This window comes from Giraffa tippelskirchi, chromosome 10, assembly GCF_054371585.1.
Source record: "Giraffa tippelskirchi isolate mGirTip1 chromosome 10, T2T-mGirTip1v1.2.pri, whole genome shotgun sequence".
NCBI lineage: Eukaryota > Metazoa > Chordata > Mammalia > Artiodactyla > Giraffidae > Giraffa > Giraffa tippelskirchi.
The window spans coordinates 92903161-92926571 of record NC_137284.1 but is presented as its reverse complement, the minus strand read 5'-3'; the positions used below and the strand labels follow the sequence as shown (position 1 = coordinate 92926571).

At 45.5% G+C, this 23411-nt stretch overlaps 1 protein-coding gene across 7 annotated transcripts in view; it reads left to right on the top strand.

Annotated features, from left to right (window-relative positions):
• The window catches only part of ATXN7L1 (ataxin 7 like 1), a 255418-nt gene that overhangs the window by 117617 nt on the left and 114390 nt on the right, over positions 1–23411 (top strand). The window contains exon 4 of one of the 7 annotated variants that reach the window (XM_081535906.1): positions 4988–5505. The exons of the other annotated variants lie outside the window; for them this stretch is intronic. Within the exon in view, the coding sequence (XP_081392032.1) occupies positions 4988–5070 (83 nt within the window). The 3' untranslated portion in view covers positions 5071–5505. Of the gene's footprint in view, positions 1–4987; positions 5506–23411 lie in introns of those variants that run through there. 7 annotated transcript variants of the gene reach the window in all.

Below are 23411 nucleotides of genomic sequence, written 5' to 3'. Positions count from 1 at the left end.
GGCCTCATAACGGGTTGAAGTGATGGCTGCTGGCATGAAACCTGGTTCCCCCTGGGCGTACACCGAGCCTGAACAGCTCCTTTAAAACCAGAAGCAATTTGTCATCTTTTGATTCTCTTCCAGCACTGTCCCTGTCACAGGTAGATAAATGAGGTGGGATATGGGTGTCCAAATGCAGGATCATCTAATCCCAGCGGTTTCCTGCAGAGCCAGCACTCCGTGAGGGTGGAGAACACAGTGGGGTGGTTCCCAGCTTCTGGGTTGTGACCATAAGCACATTGTTTTTCCCCTGCATGTGCGGTTTATATGCATGAAATGCTTTCTCAGAATCTCTCAGCCTCCAGTGTGCCATCGATAGATGCATTCCTTATTTCAGAATCCTGAAATAAATCACACATTTGTAAGCTCAACATCTCATGTCTGTAGTTCCACTGAATGCCACTAATCAAATCAGTGCCTCAGCAGAAGCCTACAGGCACCCCTGAATTAGAACTAAGGGTTGGACTTGACGTTCTAAAAAGCCTTGATTAAAGAAAGCCAATGGGAATGGAGGATGCATTTGGGTTCACCTCAAGATGCATGCTCTGTATGTGACTTGAAAGATACCCACACAGTTTTCTACACAGCCCACATGGACTTTAGATTTTCTCAATTGCATAAAACTAAAGTCACCAGGTTATTCCCAAGAATACAGTAGACAGAAAAGGTCTCCTGATGCCTCTGGGTTGCCTCATGGGTGAGCTGTGACACCCAATAGGTGAAGGCTGGGCCAGTGTGGTGAGTGAACTTGGCTGGCCAGGGAAGGCCTTGTGTTTGTACCAAGGGGCTGATTGTGTTGCTGGTCCTGCCAGACAGCTTTGATTTCTTCTGTGGCCACACCCTTCATCCCTGCAGGAGCCAGAGTATCTGAGCCCAGGCTTGGCTGGGTTAACTCAAGTTCATCCCTAACCACAGGGAGGATATCTGCTCCAATAGTGTCTCACTGAATCCTTGAGCATCACTGAAGCAGCCTGAGACAGGAGCAGATGTGGAGCCTCTTCTCAAAGCTGGATCTGCTCAGTGTGGAGCAGATTCTCACACAGGCTACTGCTGCTGGTGACCAGAAGGAGTTTATGGCCAGCTCCTCAGTCTCCATGGTTCTGAAGGAGAAACTAACATGAACTGTAACATTTAAAATTTCTTCCACAGAAGAAATCAAAGCTGTTTGGCAGACCAGCAACACAGTCAGCTCCTTGGTAGAAGCACAAGGCCTGCCCTGGACCAGCCGATTGAGTTTTAGCCAGTGGTTCATACTAGCTGTCTTCTAGAACCCTGTGGGGCTTAGACTACAGCACACTGTGATTCTCATGGGGTTCAAAGATGGGTCTGGGTTCCTGTTCCTGCCTCTTCCAGCTTCTGTTCTTCATCTACAGACTGTGTGTTTGCTGCATCTACTTGATAAGGTTGGGGAGGAACAAATGAATTAACAAATGTTGGAAGCCTAATAGATACACCTTAGCTCTAAGGCTGAGTAAGGTGTCTTACACTTACAGAAAAAGGGAAGGAAGTGTGATTTCATGGAAGATGATAGAACAGAATAGCTTTCTCATTAAAAGACAGGCACAAAACTAAGTGAATCTTTAAGGTAATTCTGCATTTCATTCATGGTGAAATCACATAATCTTTTTTTTTTTAGGCTAAAAAAGGCTGAGCCAGCTGTACATGATATATTAAACCCACACATTTTCTTACTTTAGAAAAGTTCCTATTTTGAGATGATCATTCCTGGGGGAAAAAAAAAAACAATTTTGGTGTGCCTCCTGTCCATTGAAAAGGCTCTTTACATGTAAAGAGTGATTTCCATTCCTTGAATCAGTGTCTTTGAATTCTGCTCTCTTCCCAAGCTATGTCACAAAGCCAGGAAAGGGAAGACTGCAAAATCCTTGAGGAAGGAGCGCCTTCTAATTCCTCTTCGTTGCCTCAGAGTATCTGGCAAATAGTAGGCACTCAATCAGTGTCCTATGAATGAATGAATGATTGAGATATTTAATCTTTTAAATCATTGATATTCAGCCTTTAGCCATCAGAATTGTTCACTTGGGGGGTGGAGGGGTTGTTAAAATACAGGTGCCTGGGCTCCACCCACAGAGCTTTTTGACTCAGTGGATCTGGGATGGGGCCCGAGATCTTGTATTTCCACCAAGGCTGCAGGTGATGCTAATGCTATTGCCCAAGGGGCTATACTTTGAGAACCACTGCTTTGAGGGCCATTCTACTTTTCCGGTGGTGCTAGTAGTAAAGAACCTGCCTGCCAATGAGGAGACATGGGTTTGATCCCTGGGTTGGGAAGATCCCATGAAGGAGGGCACGGCAACCCACTCCAGTACTCTTGCCTGGAGAATCCCATGGACAGAGGAGCCTGGCCGGCTACAGTCCATGGGGTCGCAAAGAGTCGGACACAACTGAAGCGACTTAGCATGCATGCACCACTTTTCCAAGTCTTCCAAAAGATTGATATTTATAACTGTTTGACCTTGCCTTGTAGAACTGAGATACAAAATTGATAGGATTTGATCAGATTGAAGAGCTGCCTGAATTTTTTTTTTTAATCAAAAACTACATTCTGTCCCTTGTACAATTATGAGAGAAGCAAGAATTGAGTTGCCTCCTCCTTCATGGCTGTAACAGGACACAGCCAGCCAGGGTGGGGGTAGAGAGGCCCACCTTGCAACATTTAAGGCGCATTGCATCTCCATCCAGTTCTGGAATCCACACTTGGTGTCAGATGCGCTTAACTGTAAAGTTGAAATGAGATGTGACCTTTTGCAGAAGCTGCAGTTGAGCAGAAAGGGTACAGGAGAGGTGCATATGATACATAAGGGAACACGTTATTTTGCAAAGTCTTTTCCTGCTGCCTGTCAGCCTGAGTGAAATCATTAAGCCCCACTGGGTTCAGAAACAAGAGGGAGTTTCATGGCCTAAGAAAGGCTGCTCTCTGCAGAGTCATTCTTCTAGTTCCAGATGTCACTTTGGATGGCAGACGAGGAGCTAGAATTACAAACCCAGGCTTGGGGGGGCTCCTTCCTTGCATCCCCCTTTTGTGGGGAAAGAGCCTTTGAGACCGTGAGGACACACAGTAAAGGCCAGGGATGGGCCAGTAGAGGTACCAGAGGGATACCAGACTCCCTGAATTCAGAGAACATCGAGATGGAAACTGAGGGGCAGTTGAAGGAAGGGAGAAGACCAAGGCCTCCCTTGAGCTTGAGGTAGTGAGAGCATTTAGTGGCCTATTGCTACATAACAAATGACCCCAACATTTAGCATCTTAAAACAACCAATATTTATGGTCAAGACGTGGAAGTGGCTTAATTGGGTGGTTCTGGCTCAGAGTCTCTTATGAGGTTGCCACCAAGCTGTCATTCAGAACTGCTGTCATCTGAAGGCTTGGTGGTATGAGCAGACCCACTTCCCAGGTGGCTCAGTGAGCTGGCTGTTGGCTGGAGGCCTTGGTCCCTTGCTCTCAGTACCTTAGGCCTCCCTGTTGGGCTGCTGACAGTGCAGAGGCTCACTACCCTCAGAACCAACAACCAGAGGACGAGGAAGGGGAGTCAAAATGCCATTGATGAGCTCATCTCAGAAGTGACTCACTGTCAGTCACTCCTGCTTGATTCCAGTCCTTTAGGAACGAGTCATGACGCCCGGCCCACATTCTCCACCTCCTGAAGGAGTGCCACCACAAAGAGATGGCCCCATTCATCCTCCTCTTGCTGGGCTCAGGAGAACACCAGGGTGATTGCTAAAAAGCCTTTGCTAAAAGGCAGTGGGAGCTTTTCGAAGGACCCCAGAGCTGGCTCTGGGGGTTTTGCCTGACTGAGTTGAGGACAGGTGGTGGGGGGAGGGGAAGAAGCAGTCGAAACTCTCTGTGGGCTTTGATTCCACTGTCCTGTAGGCGCCATGCGGGCCCCTTCTCTCTTGCTTAGAAAGGAGTGAAGCCACCTCTGAGTCCCAAGGCTCAGGCTTGGTTCCAGAGAAGAGGAAGGAGGGGCTGGCTGCTTAGAACCAACTCTGCACTGATGAGAGAGCGATACAGAGCACAGTGTGTCTCCTTCTAGATTGTCTGCCCTCCAGGTCCCCAGAAGAGGAAGAACAGGGGTCTCAGGCTACAGTGGTGTTCTGGAATAAAGAGGAGTTTCCGAGCTGTGCCTCTCAGGAATGATATTTGGGGGGCAGGGGGGTGTTATGTAGCAGGAGGGGGAAAAACCTTGTTCCTTTTTATTGAAGTGATCCCACTCAGGATAATGGCTCAGTACCACCAGGCATGACAGCAGCCAGGCCTTTGTGGCTATGGCTCCTGGGTACCACACAGATAACCTCCCATGGGGGCGAGGACACATGCTTATGTGGCCACCCCAGCTCCATAAGTGGATTCCGCTTAGCTGTCTGCTCTTGAGGATGCCGAACCGTTGGTGGTCATATTGTACTATGTCTCTTCTTATCTCCCCCATCATCCCCAGGGAATAAGCTAATCAAACTTGCTGATGATTTTACACTGAGAAGGAGATAGCTAATAACTTGGATGACAAGTATTAGAATACAATGTGATGTGGATAAATTGGGTCCATGTATTAAGGGCTATAAAATGAGATTCCATCAAGGCATGAATAATGGTGCCTGTGGAAAGAATTAATCAAATACCCCATTAAAAGGTATAGGAATTCTGGTCAGATAGCCCCTGTTTAATTACACTCCTGCCCCCCGCCCCTACTTCATTCCCCCGAAGCTGCTTTCTACTAGGACATATATGGAAAAGAGTTGAAAGGAAAGAATAGAAAAATGGGGACATACATTTTGATAGAACGAGATCACGAAGACAGATTTAAAGTAACCAGTGTTTAATTTAGGGGGAAAAAAAGGCAATTGGCATGAATAATCATTTACAAATGTAATTTCCAAAGGAGCCCTGTTGATACCATTCAGCAAATGCCAACAAAGCATTTACTTTCTAAAGGGAGAAAGCAAGACAAGAGAAATGAAGGCATCTTCAGGAATGGACCAGAGGACAGCCAAGCCATAGAGAAGAAGCAGATGTGAAATGAAAGATACAGAAGATAGACTCAACTTCTGAAAGATCTCAGAGAACTGGCATTGTCTGGAGAAGGCTTCCTGGAAGAGGAGACTCCCGCCGAGCCCCAAAGTGTGGACAAGCTTCCATGTACTACAAATTCGTGAGCACATTCTGGTGACAGGGTTTAGGGAGAAAATGGGCTGGAGCAGAACAGGGGGCACCCATGGGATTCCTCTCTCCATGTCCACCACCACCACCACCCTGGTCCAAGCTATCATCACCTCTCGCCTGGACAACTGCAAAAGCCCGCCAGCTGTTTTTCCTTGCTTCCACTCTTGTTCCTCTGCAATTCATTCTGCACACAGAAGTGAGAACCAGAAAAGTTAATCATATCATTCTCCTGCCTTGTGTCTTCCCATTGCTCTGAAGCTAAAAGTAAAAATCATTATCATGGCTACAAAGTCTTGTGTGGTCTGAACTACATCCTGTGCCGGGCTTCCTTTCAGTCTCTCTGTGCCAGTCAAACTGGCCTTCAAAATCTCAGCACACTGGGTATTCCTGCCAGGGGGCCCTTGCACATGCTTTTCCTTCTCTGTGTATGATTTTCTTTCATCCCCCCTTCCTGAAACTGACTCATCCTTTAAAATGCATTTTAGTGATTACCTCTTAGAAGACTTCCTGATTGCTGTAACTTGGTCCACTCTCCCTCATACCTTAAAAACAAATGTTTGTGGTGTGAATTTATAATTCATGTCTCCCCTACCAGGCCACAATGGGCTTCCCTGGTGGCTCAGTGGTAAAGAATCCACCTGCCAATGCAGGAGATGCGGGTATGATCCTTGGATCGAAAAGATCCCCTGGAGGAGGAAATGGCAACCCACTCCATTCTTGCCTGGGAAATCCCATGGACAGGGGAGCCTGGCAGGCTGCAGTCCCTGGAGTTGCAAAAGAGTCAGACACGACTTAGCAACTAAATAATAACAACTGGGCCACAAGCTGTGTGAGAGTAGAAACCCAGACATTGCATTCCCCATAACCTATCACAGTTTTAATAACTAGGCGTTGTATAGGTATCATGACATTTCATTAGAAATAATGAGACCAGTTTAGAAATTCTACTTGACCAGTCAGTATGTAAGAGAGTACCACTGTGAATTACTGGCAAGAAAAACCTGAATTCATGTCCAGACTCTGCCACCTGCTGGCTATGCTGGTATGAATACATCCCAGATCCTCTCAGAGCCTGTTTCTTCCTCTAAAGCAGAGGTACTAACAGCCACCTCACATGGTTGTAGCAAGAAATTAATAAAATAATATAAAAACATTTTCAACTGTAAAACCAGGTATAAAGATGCCCTATCATTTTGCTCATGCCTGGTATATTGGGTCATTAAACATCTGTAAGATGGATGGATGGATGGATGGATGGGTGAACAGATTATCAGTTATAGAACCAGCACAAGAATCAAGAAGGGAATCTGGCATAAGGACAGCATGCTGGAAGCCAAAAGAGGAGAGAATTTTTCAAAAAGTAGGAGGAGTCTTTTGATTGCCCAGAATATCACATACAGTAGAGCAGGCAAGAAGAATGAGGGGGGAAAAATCATTTACTTTGAGTAGAAGGAAGTCAGTGATGACCTGAGGGCGTGTCCTCCTCAACTCTTTTCTATTGTTGGTGCTTTCAGTGACATGCCTTATTTGTAAATCACTCTACTGATTTTTAATCTTTTGGGGGGAAATCAAATTGATTCGCATATACAGCAGAGCTGGCCAGATTACTCCAGCTGCTGCCAGCAGGTGCTGACAAGTGAAGAAGTGAACGTCAGAGGATAAGAAAATACACTAAACACTTACTTTAATAAGGCCTAGAAAACATTAGTATTTAATAAGTTGCCATGGATAATCTGGTTTCAGTTTCAAGGGCTGTTTCACTTTTAACTCCCTGCCTTCCAGTCAGAATAGGGCTGTATGTGTAGGCAGGGACCAGTGGTGTGAGCTCTGATGGCAATTGCTCATTCCTATGTGCATTTTTCTCTCCCTGTGATCACACCTCACTTCCTACCACAACCATCCATGCAGAGTAAGTCACTCTAAAACACACACACACACACACACACACACACACACACACACACACACACACACACACACACACACACACACACACACACACACACACACACACACACACACACACACACACACACACACACACACACACACACACACACACACACACACACACACACACACACACACACACACACACACACACACACACACACACACACACACACACACACACACACACACACACACACACACACACCCCAACTGAGTTCCTGTCCTTTTGATTGGCTGCTTCTGCATCGTGGTAGGGCTTGGGCTCACCTTCCGGCCAGGCCCTGATCCAGCCAGTCTATTTGTCCAGAAATAAAGGATAAGATCACCAGTGCTTCAGACAGAAGAGTGTGATGGCTCACAGCCCAGCTGCTTCATCTAGGGCCCGCTGTCTCTTATCTTAGATCTCAAGTGTAGAAGATGGCTATAATCGTGCTTCCTCAGAGAGGTGGTGTGAAGATTAAATGCCATAATGCATGTAACATGTTTAGGTTGAGCCCACCCCAACCTTAAAAGTGAGTTAATGGAAGCCCAGAAATCATGATAGATTTAACCCCTTTTCCAATATCTCCTCTATCTTTGAGCATCGCTGCTGAGCCCCAGCCTGGCTGCCCTTGAGGAATTTCCCGTGGTGGGTATTCCATACAGCCAATAGCTCTTAGAGGTTGGAATTGGAAATCTTGAGGATTTCATGAAGGGCTTTTGGGGTGGGGGCTGGGGTGGGAATGGGGCAGGGCCAAGAAAAGGGTTCAGGAAAGAACTCTGTGGAATTCCTAGTGATCCAGAGATGAGGCCTGAAAGAGAAGCAGAAGCCAGCCAGGAAGGCAAGCAGTTAGACCTGAAACATCTGAGTAACACTGTCACAGAGTCCAAGCAGGAAGGAATTCCAAGGAGTATCAAACATTTTAGAAAGGTAAACTAGACAATAACTAAGCAGAAAAAGTTTTTGAATCATATTTGCCTTTTCAATGAATTCAGATTAATTTGGTTTGGGGAATTTTAAAGACACACATTGTAATCATTGGAAATACCCTAGAGCGTTGTAAAAACAGGGTTGGAAATCACTTTACCCTCTATACGCTAAGAGTAGAAATCAATTTTGCAAGCAGATTTTAAAAACTCCTGAGCCCGGGAAAAAAAATCAACCTGGCTGTGAAATCTACACTAAGTCCTGCTCCTGATTATCTCCTCCCACCCCCTGGCTCCTTCTCTGCACTATTGGCAGGGAGAATAATACACATTCCTGATTTCTTTCACAAATACAGTCCCTAAAAGAACCAAAGGAAGCATGGAGAATATAGAACCAGAATGGGATCAGTTAAGTCCTCTGCCTAATTTCTTTCGTCAACCCCACCCGATGTCATTTAGGCCGGTTTTGTGGCTTTACAACCAGCGCTGTAGTGAGGTTTCAAAGGCCAACTGGGTTTGAAGAGTACCTTGACTTTTTTTGTTGTTACTGTTATCTCTTGTCTTTAAAAAAAATTGTTGAAGTATAGTTGATTTACAATGTTGTGTAAGTTTTGGGTATACAGTAAAGTGATTCAGTTATACACACATATATATAAATATGTTCTTTTTATTTTTACATTCTCTTCTGTTATAGATTATTATAAGACATTGAGTTTAATTCCCTGTGTTTTACCATGGGTCCTTGTTGGTTATTTTATCTATAGTAGTGTGTATATTTTAAGAGTGCCTTGACTTTTTAATTTTTTTTTATATCCATCAGTTTGGGAGCTTTTTTTTCCCTGTAAAAATCAAAACAGTCCCCTACATATTTAATTTTAAGCGTTAAAAATCCTTCCGTCTCCATGTATGACCCCATTCATTTCTTTTCTCCATTGTGTGGGTGCCATAGCCCTGGAGCATATAATTTAGGGTCCTGGACTTATTGGGGGTGTCTGGAGGTCACCGTTAAGTGGATACACTTCTTTATTAAGTCAATATTTGATAAAGCCTTTTGAAAATGCTAATAAGTATGTTCGTGGGACTGCCTGCTAAGATGAGAGAAAAGGAAAAAATTTAAAGCTTGCTTTTATTGCTCCAAACCGTAAGTAAATGGCCAGATCTATCTTCCTTTCATCTATCATTTATATTTATTACATTTGGTGAGTCTGGTTAGTGGTTTAGATTCCTTAGGTTTTTACTACATCCAGATTCCTATTATGCAGTCATTTCTGATAAAACCTAATGGGATACAATCCTGGACCCTGGAGCATAACGTGATGCCAGACCCCATTGCAAATGTGTTTCCTACTAAAGCAAACTATAGTGGAAAACATTAAAAAGAAACATTCCCTGGTCACTTCCAATTGCAAAAAAAACTTCATAAATCACTAGTTCCACAGAGAGCTCGCCCCAGATCACGTTTTTTTCTCCCTGCGTCATTACCTCTATTGTGAGAGCTCTCTTTGCCCACACACACCTGAGAAGGTGATTATGGTGGCTTGTGCCCTCCTTAAAAACATGGCTTGTGTACCAGTTGTTTTTTTTAATGGGAGGTTATTTGCATTAAGAAATCATGCACTTGGTTGTGTTGGCATGCGCCAAGGGCAAAACCCAGACAGTAGGAAACTGCAGATTAGATGGCCTGAGTTTTCAACAGATAAATGATAAGGGAACTAGATGGAAGGAAGTGGTCACTTAAAAGTAGCATAAAAGATGTCTAAAAAATGGGCAAAACTAAGTGACAGTGTCTAAGGATACACACTAGGGCGATAAAACCATAAATAAACACATGGAAACAAACACGTAAGTCAAGAGTGTGGCTGCTTTGGAAGGAGGCAGGAGCTGCAATTGGGATAGGGATAGGATAGATGTGTGGAGGGGCCTAGGGACTGGCGAGGTTCTTTTCCTCCACCTGGTGTCCAGAGGATGTTTGCCCGTTGGTTTTGTGCAGGTTTGAGTGTTTGTACTTTATTTTACAGCACAAAGTTTTCATTTAATGAGTCCGCTTGGGGTTCACATTACCTATAGTCTTTAAGGAATTTGACTTTGACTTATAATAAAATATGTCTTACTTTCTCACAAAGAGGAATACTGCAATTCCAGCTGGAAAGGCACCAATGGAGTTGTCTGGCAGTTCTGTCAAAATCGAAAAGAAAAAGAAGATCGATTGATGGAGATTTTATGAGTTCTGGCTGCTGAAGACCTCCTGGTCTTTCTTTTTTCCCTCCTTTTATTTCTATAGTTAATGATCTCGTTCCTTGCTTTTCATCATGGGTTGTGCTGTCTTGAGTTGCTCAGTTGTGTCATCTTTAGTTGCTCAGTTGTGTCCGACTCTTTGCGACCTCATGGACTGTAGCCCACCAGGCTCCTCTGTCCATGGGATTCTCCAGGCAAGAATACTGGAGTTGGTTGCCATCCCCTCCTCCAGGGGATCTTTCCAACCCAGGAATCAACCCCAGGTCTCCCGCATTGCAGGTGGATGCTTTACCATCTAAGCTGTCATGGGTTACATACCCACAAACCTTCCTCACCTTAAACAAAACCTAGAACCCTGACGACAGCCACGTTGCTCCTCCTCTCACTCCTCCCTGATCTGGGGTCATCTTTAAAGACCACAGTGGGGAATTCCCTGGTGGTCCAGAGTGGTAAGGACTCTGGACTTTCACTGCTCAGGGTCTGGGTTCAATCCTTGTTCGGGGAACTAAGATCCCACAAGCCTCACCATAGTAGCCAATAAACAAAAATCATGGGGATTTGCTTACTTTACTCACCCCGGCTATTAGTCCCCCACCTTCTCCCCCTCTGTGGTCCCTGCAGATGCCAGTCTGAAGTGGCCACCCTCATGTGATTTTAGGGTGACCTCTGACAGACCTGTTCCTCTAGTTGGGATGTCATTCCTTTACCTCAAGGCTTTCACCAAGGCATTTGCCATCTTAGTTTGAATGAGTTAAATGAGAGTTCATTTCAATAGAGGTTGAAGTCATAAAAAACAGGACTCTGGAAACCTGAGGTGGGAGCCCAATGAGGGAAGACCTGAAAGGGAGTTGGGAGTTTACCTTTTCTTGTTTCTCTTCTCAGCAGATCTGGCCTCAACGTGTTGATATTTTTTAGCTTCAATGTAGAATCTCACTAAAACATAACATTTACACCTGTCTCTGGGGCAGCTTTATGAAGCTAGTTGTCCAACTCTGTCAGTGCGGAAGCCTGAGTCCAGACCTGTTGGGAATCAGTAGGGTAGGTCAGTTGCTTGAGGGCAGGGGCCTTGTCCTGGTTTGCTCACCATTCAATTCTCAGCCTCCAGCACAAGGTTTCGCACAGAGTAGATGCTCAATAAAAACTTGATGAGCTGGGCTTCCCTGGTGGCTCAGTGGTAAAGAATCCACTTGCCAGTGCAGGAGACATGGGTTCGATACTTGATTCCAGAAGATTCCACATGCCGTGAGGTGTGAGGTGGAGCCTAGTCCGTGCGCTACAACTATTGAGCCTGTGCTCCACAGCAAGAAAAGCCACTGCAATGAGAAGCCAGTGCACTGCAAGTAAAGAGTAGCCCCTGCTCACCGCAACTAGAGAAAGTCCATGAAGCAACGAATACCCAACACAGCTGAAAATAAATAAATATTTTAAAAATTAAAAAACAAGACACACTTGATGAACAAATGAATAAACAAGGGGCCAGGCCAACAAACAGCTTGCAGCAGCAAAAGGAGCACAGGTGGGCAATGAGAAAGCCACTGCTGTCACTCTGATCACTGCGGGCTTCTGGGGACATCGCTTTCCTGGTCACCTCCACCCCTGAGCATCTCCTCATCTGCAGCCTAGGGTTGACTCCCTCCACTCTGTGCCTCCCTGTCTTCAACAAGAAAATCAGCTAGTACTTCATTTCTGAGAAGTGACAGCTCTTAGCACATTTCTTCCACTAGCTCAGCACTTTGGGGTCACAGAAGTATTTTCCCACACATTGTCTAAATTCACGTTGTCTAAAATCCCATGAAGTAGGTCACTCCCACTTTATAGAGGAGGAAACTGAGGCTGAGGATTAAAATGACTTTTGAGGGGCAGGGCTATGCCTAGAACCTGGAGCTTTGGCTCCCCACACCCAGTGTCCTTTCTGCTGCACTGCCTTTGGCACCGGTGCAGATCCACATGATGTGGAATCTGGAGTCAGCCCTTGCCCTCAGGGAGCTTAAAGCCTAATTCCGGCACAGAAATATCTACCTTAACTAATAAACATGGTTCAGTAAAAAGGTGTAGCACTGCTTGATCCTTCTTCAGTTTCACTTCACAAATGCTGTGAAAGGTTATTTCACTGTTATATCTTAGAAAGGTTCTCTCTGTGTAAACTTACCGAGTATAGACTGGGGTGGCCTAGCAGTCTTCACTGTCTACTATGGGAAGGAGGGAGAGAGCATAAATAATAGAAACCCAAAGGAAATCCCAAAGACCTTATTTAACCAGTGGTGTCATTCTCACAGTTTAGTGGATCTCGTTAGAAATAACCATATCATATATGGAAGAAGGAAAACAAGAATCTAAATAATCCACAATCTAGAGAACTATTCCATGACACAGGTGTTGTAGCAGAGTTAACACTACTGCCTTGCACAAACAAATGTCTGTGCTTTGGGGCTTTCTTGCCTCTAACTTCTCTTACATCTCTTCTGATACTCTCTGTGACTGCATGAGGGAGGCAGGGCTGGTACTGAGGCTTAGAAACATTGACTCCTAATCCAGTGACTTGCCCAAGGCTCCTCTACTAGTTAGTGGTATGGGAGGAACTTGAACCCATGCTCTTCTCAGCCCCCACCTCTTTTCTTACTTCCTTTCCTGCAGTGACCCTTCTTGGGCTCCTTTTTCAGCCATCCTTAAGAAGGACCCAGCAGGAATTCCTTGGTGGCCTAGTGTTAGGACTCCAGGCTTTCATTGCCGTGGCCCAGGTTCAGTCCCTGGTCTCGAAGTGGCATCTCAATGACTCACGTGCTCACGGCACTGGCTCTTGCCAACACTGGCTCATGTTACAGTGGTTAAGCATTCACTGACCACTTTGCAGTGTTACAATCATTTAATTAGTCTGTGCCTAGGAGGGGAGAGATACTTTATTTAGAAGCCTAACAGTGAAAACCTCTGAGACTCCAGTTCACTATGATTACTTTGGGATGATCTCAGGATCTGCCCACCATGCTCTTGATCCATTTAGACTGGGAAGATAGCTAAGAAGGGCTTTGTCCAAGATGCATGCTACCAATGTGCTGAGGACGATTGTGGCTAGGTTCAAGAAGGGAACGCAGACAGATGCCAGAAGACAGGATAAGGAGAAAAACATTTTAGGACCTTCAGAAAAATAACCAGGTCTTTTAATGCTCCTCTTAGGGCAAAACAAGAGCAAAATTTATCTTCTGTTACCCTGGGTTGGGGATAGCACTGAAGTTCACGTCAGTCTGTCGGCCTTGATTGCATGTTAGGGCAACCTGGGCAGCTTTCACATATCCTGTTGGCAGGTTTAGAAAACTGGCATCAGTTTTTTAAAACTCCACATTGGTTTCAATGTGCAACCAAGCTTGAGAACCAGTGGTCAGATGGGTGGTAGTGGCTTTTCAGGTGTTGACCTGGCTGGTTATTGTTGTTGTTCAGTCACTCAGTCATGTCCGACTCTTTGCAACCCCATGGATTGCAGCATGCCAGGCTTCCCTGTCCTTCCCATCTCCCAGAGCTTGCTCAAACCATGCACACTGAGTCGGTGGTGCCAGCCAACTATCTCGTCCTCTGTCATCCCCTTCTCCTCCTGCCTTCAGTCTTTCCCAGCATCAGGGTCTTTTCTAGTGAGTCAGCCCTTCACAACAGGTGGCCAACGTATTGCGGCTTCAGCTTCAGCATCAGTCCTCCCAATGAATGTTCAGAGTTGATTTCCTTTAGGATTGACTGGTTTGATCTCCTTGCAGTCCAAGGGACTCTCAAGAGTCTTTTCCAACACCACAGTTCAAAAGCATCAATTCTTAGGCCCTCAGCCTTTTTTATGGTCCAACTCTCATATCTATACATGACTATAGGAAAACCCTTAGCTTTGACTATACCGACTTGGCTGGATTAAACTACATTTCCCAGAATTCCCTGTCCTGTGGGTTGCTCATTGGCTGGGCCATGGAGAGATCAGGGAGATCTGGAGGAGGAAGGCGCAGCAGCAGCCATTTTGTACCACATGCACTGTTGCCAGTCAGCTGCTCACCTCGCTGGTGGGCAGAGGCCAGACCTGCAGTTGCTCCACCTTCCCTGGATCCTCGTTCAGCCTCCCCAACTCCTGGGCCAAGTCTGTGTGTTTAGTTTCTTGAAGGGCTCCAGCTTCTGTGGGAACATGCATAACATGGAAGTCAAAGGTATAAAGAATGGACAGAAGTTGCAGTTCATCCTCATGGGGTTCCAGTTAAAGCTTACGAGTTCCAAATTGTTCTTGGTCTCTGCCACTTTCTGTCCTCTTTTCTTCCCAATGCTTGCCCTGTGGACTTCACACTTCATCATCAGATGCAAAAGCAACAGCCTTAGAGAGGCCTTTTAAATAGCAATTGCTGTTGCAAAAGGTCAAATACTTGGAATAGACCCATAGGTATACAGGTATATATACCTGTATGTTCAGGTCCATTCTTGTAGGTTCGCTTCTTGGGTCAAATGCTGACTAATACAGGTGGCTTTCAGAATTGAGGATTAAGGGATTGTCTGTGTCCACAGAGAGAGATCCTGTTTAAGAAGGAGATGCCTGTGTCTCTGACTGAAGAGGAAGGCAGGTTTGACAGCTCCCTGTCTCCACTGCCAACCCCTGAGTGACATCTCAGAGGTGATTTGGAAACCTTCAGTAGATTGGTAGTATCCAGGCCTGGTGGTACGTGGGAAACCCCTGGGGAGATCTTAAACGTGCAAATTCTTGGGCTTCACTTCACATTTAGGAATCAGAATCTTGAAGGATTGGGGCTGAAAGTGAGAATTTTGTTGTTGTTGTTGTTGTTAGAGTATAGTTGCTCTTGGAGGCTTCCCAGGTGGTGCTAGTGGTAAAGAATCCACCTGCCAATGCAGGAGACACAAGACATGCGAGTTCGATCCCTGGGTCAGGAATATCCCCTAAAGGAGGAAATGGTAACCCACTCCAGTATTCTTGCCTGGAAAATCCCATGGACAGAGGAACCTGGTGAGCTATAGTCCATGAGGTCGCAAAGAGTTGGACTGAGCACTTGTCAGCAGCAGCATCGTTGTTTTAAATGTGTCAGATTTAAAAAGCTTCCTTTACCCAAGCTTTTCTGGGGGTGCTGGTAGCTTCTGTTTCTTGATCTGAGTGCTGGTTACATGAGGGTGTTTTGTACATCCAAAGTACGAATCACAGGTGACACATCTGTGATTTGTAGCATCTCTTGTATGCATGTTATACCGTGATCAAATAAAAAAGTCCCACCTTCCCCTCGCTCATAATTCCATATTCCAGTGACTGGCCAAAATTCAGAACCACTGGACTAGCTGATTCCTTATATCCTTCATAGCCGAATTCAGAGAAGAGAAACATAAAAAAATCCAGCAGTTGGGGAATAGTCAAGATGCATCTATAACCCTAATGATACAGTTCCCTGCAGTTATTGCAGCCCTGAAGAGGAATATGAAACAGTGGGGCAACAGGCCAGCTGGCAGTGATAGGAGTACGTGGCAGGGAGCGTGAGAGAGGGCAGTTAGAAACATCACCTTGGAGCCAGACCACAGAAAGCTTTGGACACCAATTGAGAAAAAAGGAAAAACTACTTTCAGAGTGAGTGCTTTATTTTAAGGAGCAGTGAGGGGCCTCTTACGGATTTTGAGGATGATGATTGATAAAGGTGGCATTTTTGAAAGTACAGTTGTAAATATAAAATTATATCATCCGTCATATTTAACTGCTCACAAAGACATTGTTCGAAATGCAAACTGGTGGATGACAGAGCAGGCCCTGGAGCTGGGAATTGGGACTTTATCTTCCTTTGGTGTGAAGACAGACTTTTCCATCTCAGCTTCTTTCTGAAGTGTCCATAATCTATACACTGTTCTGGACTGCAATTAAATAGAAAAAATTCTTCAAAAAGATAAAGTCCCAGGTCTCCCATTTGAAGGCCTAAGAGGTTCCTATGGAGCATGGCTGTTATAGATACAGTAAGATTTTATAATCATAGTTCAGGGAGAAACCTCACCAGCTAATTCATTTTTTAGGCAATATGTGCAACAGTGGTTCTCAACAGGGAGTTTGGACTTGGGGGAGGGGGATTCAGAAGTGACCACAGAGAACTGGGTTGAATTACAATTATCTCTGGGGCTTTTTGAAATAAAGACGTGCAGGCCCATACCTACACCCCCATGAATGGGTCTGCCGCTCCTTCAGTCTGAGTCCACCAGCCTAAATGCTGTCTTATATCTTCTTTAATATCCAGAAATGGCGTTTAACCTCTTTTTGTCAACCTTTTCTGAGTGTGACAACTTTGTATACCCTTGATTCTCACCCCGCCCCTCCCCAGGAAGACAGCCTCAAAGTCTCAAACTCCTGAGTTTTCAAAATAAGGGCAGAATTAGACCTTAAAAGCAAGTGCCGGTTGAGAAAATCAAAGCATAGACACATCACCAGACTCCTTTTGAAAGACACATTTTCTTTCTCATTTTCATTTACAGTATTTTCATTTTATCTTTTCTTCCTCTAAACTCTATATCCTTCATAGCAGAATTCAGAGAAGTAACCATACCCTAAACTCTATTTGGAGGACTATCTAGAGAACTCTTTGATTCCACAGGGAATCCCCTCTGAAACCCAATGGATTCCTAAATACCCCTCTACCAACTCCCTGGCATGTGCAAAGGGCATGCGCAGACCTACCTTCACATTAGTTCCTGCTAAAATAGTTAGCAAGACAAATCTAATAAGGAGAACAGTAACGTGGGGCATTCCCAAGTGAGAGGGTGTTTCCTGGGTGTCCACACTGTTTCCTTCCTTCTCTCCTGCAGCATATTTGAGAACCTTGTCCATTGTCCACGAGTTGCCTCTCCCGCTCCCATGCCCATCCCTATCTCAGGGCCTTTCCCCAGATGCTGAGAACTCTTCTCCACCATTTTTTTCCGCCAGTGTTTTTCAGGAAAGGGAAGCTCACTTTAATTGGCCTGCCCTGCACTCCCCTTGGTCTCCCAGGGTGGACCCAGCTCTGGGGACACGGAGGCAGCTCTGCCCACGCCCGGCTCCAGGTTGTCTTGCTTTTACTTGTGTGTGGCAGCGCCCAGAGTGCTTCGCTTGGCTAGTCAAAGCTGGCAGAGGCACATGGTGCAAAAGCTGCAAGCCCCAGACTGGAGGAGGAAGCCTCTGAAGGCAGAAGGGTAAGCCTCAGTTCTCTGGCCCAGTCATCGCCAGGCTCAGGTAGCCTGGAGGATACGCCTCTGGGTCATTGTCTGGCTGGAGGATTTCTGAGATATCAGGATCATGTCTCCATGGATCTCAGAAGCATTGCATCTGTCTGTCTGTTTATGTGTTCCAACCAGCACCATCTAATCAGAACAGAACCAGACTGCTGAAGCTAGAGAGACCTCCAAGGTGACAGATCAGGCCTCCACATCCTCTTGTCACATTCCAACTCACTGAGGCCATGCAGGTGATTTGCCCAGAGTTCCCTCAGGTAGGAAGAGCACTGGGCCACTCTCACAGGTATTCCAAGTCCATGTCCAGCATTCCACAACTGCCCGTTGCTGCTTCTCACAAATAGAAGCTAAGTCTGCTGTAACTGTGTCTCCTCATAATTATTTTATGATCACAACTATGAGTGGCCAAGACATTAACAGGTCCAACAGAGAGTTACAAGACCCTCAGACCTGGAAAAGTCATGGACCCACCCAGGCTGGGCTTTGGGGTTGGGAGGTATAGATGTGTTTTATACATATGTATGTGTGCTGTGCTAAGTCGCTTCAGTCATGTTGGATTCTGCAACCCAATGGACTGTAGCCTGCCAGGCTCCTCTGTCCATGGGACTGTCCAGGCAAGAATACTGGAGTGGGTTGCCATGACTTCCTCTAGGGGATCTCATGAACCCAAGGATCAAACCTACATCTCTTATGTCTCCTACAATGGCAGGCAAGTTCTTTACCACTCGTGCCACCTGAGAAGCCCGTGTTTTATGTTTGCATTTGTTTCTGCTTTCTTAGTCCTCTTCTCAGTTACTTTTTATTTAGATCTCTAAGGGGCTTTGGCATATGTAGAATTTTTCTGAGAACTGTGACTGTAGGTACAAGATGTAATGTCTCTTAACCTGGGTTTTGATAAGCTACACTGCATTGTGTTACAATGAAAAAAAGTTATATCTTAAGTTATGTATTGTATGTATGGAATTTGTGTACCGTGATTTTATATTTGTAATGTATATATGTTTTGACATACTGATAGAAGTATCCTTTACACTTTGGAGGAGGAAATGTGGATTTAATTACAGGGGGACTTTTTTTTTTTTTTAGATATAATTGATATAACATTGTATTTGCTTTAGGTATATAATATAATGATTAGATATATGTATATATTTTTTTAATTCATCCAATCAGTAGTGCACGTACCTACTGAAAAATTCAGACAGCACCAAAAGGCCCCCCACTGAGGTCACCCAATGACCCTCCTGGAGGCCACAGCTGTTAAATCCTCCCAAAGATGGGGAAGCATAGATTTGCTTATTTCTTTTTCTTGTTTAATGAATGACTGTATGTTATATGCATCATTCTGCTCCTTACCTGTTCAATGTAATGGGTTCATTCATTACTTTAATAAATATATATTGAGCTCCTGTTATGTGCCAAGCAGTGGCTGGAATCCAGGGGAACCAAGTAGATTCACAGCCTCTAGGAACTTGTTAGAGGATAGAAACAGTAAACAAATTAGCATGTGTTGGCAGGAGAAGAAAAGCCAGTGTGGAGAAGGGAAGGGGGTGCTCTTGTACATGAGCTAGTCAGGGAAGGCCTGTCTGAAGAGGCTTGAGGCCAAGCCCAGTGTGAAGTCAAAGCGTTGTGGACACTTGGCAAAAGGACTCTGGGCAAAGCAGGCAGCGGGGGAAGACCCTGAAACTGGAGCACAGGTGAGCTGGTCATGCTCCTGGACAACAAAGGGCTGGGTGCCTGAGCTGCTGGGGGTGAAGCATCCTGAGAAAGGAACCAGACTGCATGTGGAGGCTCAGTCAGTTAAACTCTTGTAAGTACTTGGGTTTGATTCTGAGATGGAAGTTCTTGGACAGCTTTTAGATGGAAAGAGACAGGCTCACTGTGGTTGCTGGGTAGGGAACACCCAGTAGAAAGGGGAAGGGTGGGGTCAGATACCATCAGAAGGTACCTGGGGAAATTCAGGCGAGAAATCATGGTGGCCTGGGTGGGACTGGTGACGGTGACACTGGGGAAAAGTGCATCCTGGAGGCCTTTGGAAGGTGTGCTTCCCAGGTGGTTCAGTGGTAAAGAATCTGCCTGCCAGTGCAGGAGACACAGGAGACTTGGGTTCGATCTCTGGATCAGGAAGATCCCCTGGAGGAGGGAATGGCAACCCATTCCAGTATTCTTGCTGAAAAATCCCAGGGCTAGAGCCCATGAGGTCAAAAAGAGTTAAACATGATCGCCACTGAGCATGCACACATGTGGGCGGATCGTCTGTGAGGTGTCAGAGAGCTGCAGGAGGCTAGGGTGGCCCCTGGGTTTGGGCCTGGACAGGGGGTGAATGTTGGTACAGGATGGAGATAAGGAAAAGCAGGGAGTTGGAGGAAGCAATGTAGCACCTGGTTATGGATGCATTTGTTACATTAGATGTGCCAGTTCAATGGGCAGGAGTTGGCAGATGGCTGGATATAGGATTGTGGAGTTCAGACAGAGGTCAGGGTCAGAGAGACGAGTCTGAGGCTCATTAGCATATAGGTGGTCCTTAGAGCCCTGGGGACAGATGAGACTAGAGCAGCTGCCCAACATTTTTCATTCCATGGTTCCTCTGCAATAAACAGAGAGATGGACCTGGACCCCTGTCCTGACGGGGCCCGCCATTGCCCCAAAGGCCGAGGGGATCAATGTCCTGTCACAGCTGTCACTTCTTTGCAGCCAAATGCATAGTGTGGTCACACAGTATGAAGGAGAAGAAAGAACTCTGGGCTGGGGTCAGGACCTGGGTCCTGGGGTCAGCTCAGACACTGTCAGCTGTGTGATGACCAGCCTAAGGCCCTCCTGGGTCCTGGGCTCATCACCTAGAGGGACTGAACCAGGTGATCTCAGGATCCATCCAGCTGTAACATGGTTTTCCTGTAAGCCAACCAGGATGAAGAGTAAAAAGAATTCCCATACACCACTCACATTAAAACAAAAAAAACACATTATAAAGACATTTGTATGGTGAAAGGGAAACCATGCAATCAATTGTGGAATGCTGCTCTTAGGGTCAAGGAAGGCGATTTCAAACTTAGAGAAAAGTTACAAAAATAGTTCAAACACTCCTCCTCATATGTGTGTGTGTGTGTATCCATTTTTACATTTTTAACTTATTATACATTTTTGATCAATTTGAGAGTAAGTTGCAAATATCATGTCCCTTTACCCCTAAATATTTCAATATCTTTGTTTCCTAGAAACAAAGATATTCTCTTAAGTAATGGTATTAAATTATCAAAATCAGAAAGTTAATATCCTTGATATAGACGTAACTCAAATTTTGCCAGTTACACTGTATAACAACAACAAAAAAAGTGTTGGAAATCCAGGATGACCTGTGCCTCTAGCTAGCATGCCTAACTCAGGAACCGTAATTCAGTCTTCCATCCACAGCCTTGACCCTTGTGAAGACTCGAAGTCATGTGTTTTGTAAAATGTCTTTTGATTTGGTTTGCCTGATGCTTCCTCATGGTTAGATTCAGGTTTTGCATTTGGGAGTGGAAGGCTGTTTAAAGGGGTGAAATCTGAGTCCTTAAAGGGAATGAGATCTGAGTTCCGCCAAGGATGAACAGAAATCAGAACAGCCCTTTGAGTAGGTACCTGATCTCTCAGAAGCCTGAATGGGATTTGAAAGAGAATATTCACCTGGTGTGGACATGGTGTGTGTGAAATACATTCTGAGCTAACATTTTGGCAAGAAAGGGAACCCTCTCCCCAGGAGACTTATTCTCCCCTGTTATTCTGAGTGTCTGATAAATCGTTGCTTCTATATAAGGCCTGCATGAGCAGTGACCCGAGGGCTGGTGGTGATGGTTCTCATGTTTTACAAATGGGAGACCTGAGGCCCAGGGAGCACGTGCATTTAGGGGCCTCCACGCTCATGCCCTTTCTACTCAGCTGTGCTATTTCAAAAGAGCGTTTTCTCCAACAACCCTTGCTTGGCTTTGCTCAAAACAAGGATTCAATAAAGACTCTAGCTCCATTTTCCACTCATGTCAATGACTGATACTTGATTAGCATTCAGGATTGCTGTCATCGGCATAATTTGCACAGATGCAAAGACCAATTTTGTTGTTACTGAGGCGGAAAGATCGATTTCCTCAGAAGTTATCAGAGTTAGAGGCAACCAATAATCACCGGGGTGTCTCACTGGCTGATTCTGAAAGGAAGCTTTGTTGCCTCTGGCATCGTGAGCTTCTATGGTGATGAGCCAGGAGGCTGGGAGTTGGAAGGCCTAAGTGCATGTGTACGTGTACCGCCTGGCTGCTGCACCACGGCCATGTGACATGGCACAGTGGTCAGCCTCCAAAGTAAAGAAACCTCAACCACCATCGCTGCCTTCTCAGTGTTGCCCCGAGGGGCACGTGGGTCCTTGTAGAGATCACGTTGTAGGCGTGGCCGATGCCATGGTGATCACTGCCTCTTTACCCAGCCGAGGATTCCTGAAGAGAAGACTTCCTTCCAGTCTGAACCGCTGAGCGAGGCTGCCCCGCCCACCCTGGGTGCAGCAGCTGGAGTGCTGGGTTCAAGTCCAGCTCTGCAGCAGACTGCCTAACCACTCCCAGCATCTGGCCATGGGCTCAGTGCGCTGCGTTCCTGGCCCCAGATCCTGGCACAGATATGCAGTCGTCGCTGGTTTTTCCTCTTCTCCATCCTGTACTTGCTGTCCATTTCCTTCTCCACACATTGTGCTGCTGCTCCTCCTTTCCCCTCTTGGACTCCCTCAGTCAAAGCAAGAGATACTGTTCTGTGCCAGAATATAAATCACATGGGCTTCCCTGGTGGCTCAGTGGTAAAGAATCCACCTGCAATGCAGGAGACGCAGGTTCAGTCCCTAGGACAGGAAGACCCCCTGGAGGAGGGCATGGCAACCCACCCCAGTAGTCTTGTCTGGGTACAAAGAGTCGAACACGACTAAAGCAACTGAGCATGCACGCATAAACATACAGTAGTTGGGAAGCTGAGTCCCTTCATCTCCGACCAGGAAAGTAAAAAATCCCAACACATCCTGGTTTGCAAAGCAGTGAGCTTGACCTTAGGAGACTGGCACTTCATCATTTTAGCTGGAGGATCAGGGCTGGATGCTGGACTGGGTGTGGGTGTGTCAAGATAGGGAGGGGGGAACAGTGAACACTGGGAGGCATCCACTAGGGGTAGCTGTGGGATCACCAGCCAGTGACCTGTTTCGTTGGAGGGACCAGATTGTATGTATGTGTATGGGATGTGGGGTATCTATTTTGATTCAAAATGAAGATAACTTTCCTGGAAGTAAGAATATGGAAAAAATAAACAGTCTGAACATTTGCATGAATGGTTATGAATATAAACTAGATTACAAATATAAGTATTTAGAATAGCAACAGAATGAACCCTCAGCAAGTGGTAATCATTTTTTGTGGTGTTTAAGGGCATGGATTCTGGAGCAAACATTCTAGGTTTACATCCCAGCTCCAGCATTTCTAGTTGTATAGCCTTGGGAAAGTTACTTCACCTCTCTGTGTTTGGATTTCTTTGTCTATAAAATGGGCATAATCATAGTACCTACATGGTAGGATTGTTGTGTCAATTAAATGAATTCATTTACATAAGACTCTTAGAAAAGTGACTGGCAGATATTATCTACTATGTGAGAGTTATTATCTGTTGTACTGATGAGAAAGTCAATGAGAAAATTGGATTTTGCTCGTATCCAGGCATATTTTGAGAACACCAACGAAGAGGTTGGTGATCCTGAACTTAGGACACAAGCTATATCTCAAGGCTAGGTTTGTACACCAGACACAGGCACACGTGGGACAGTGCGTTTCCTCTTCTAAAGCCTTGGATCTCTAGGACAGGCATTTGGATCTCTTTACTGCCATACATGACAATGTGTTCTTTGAAC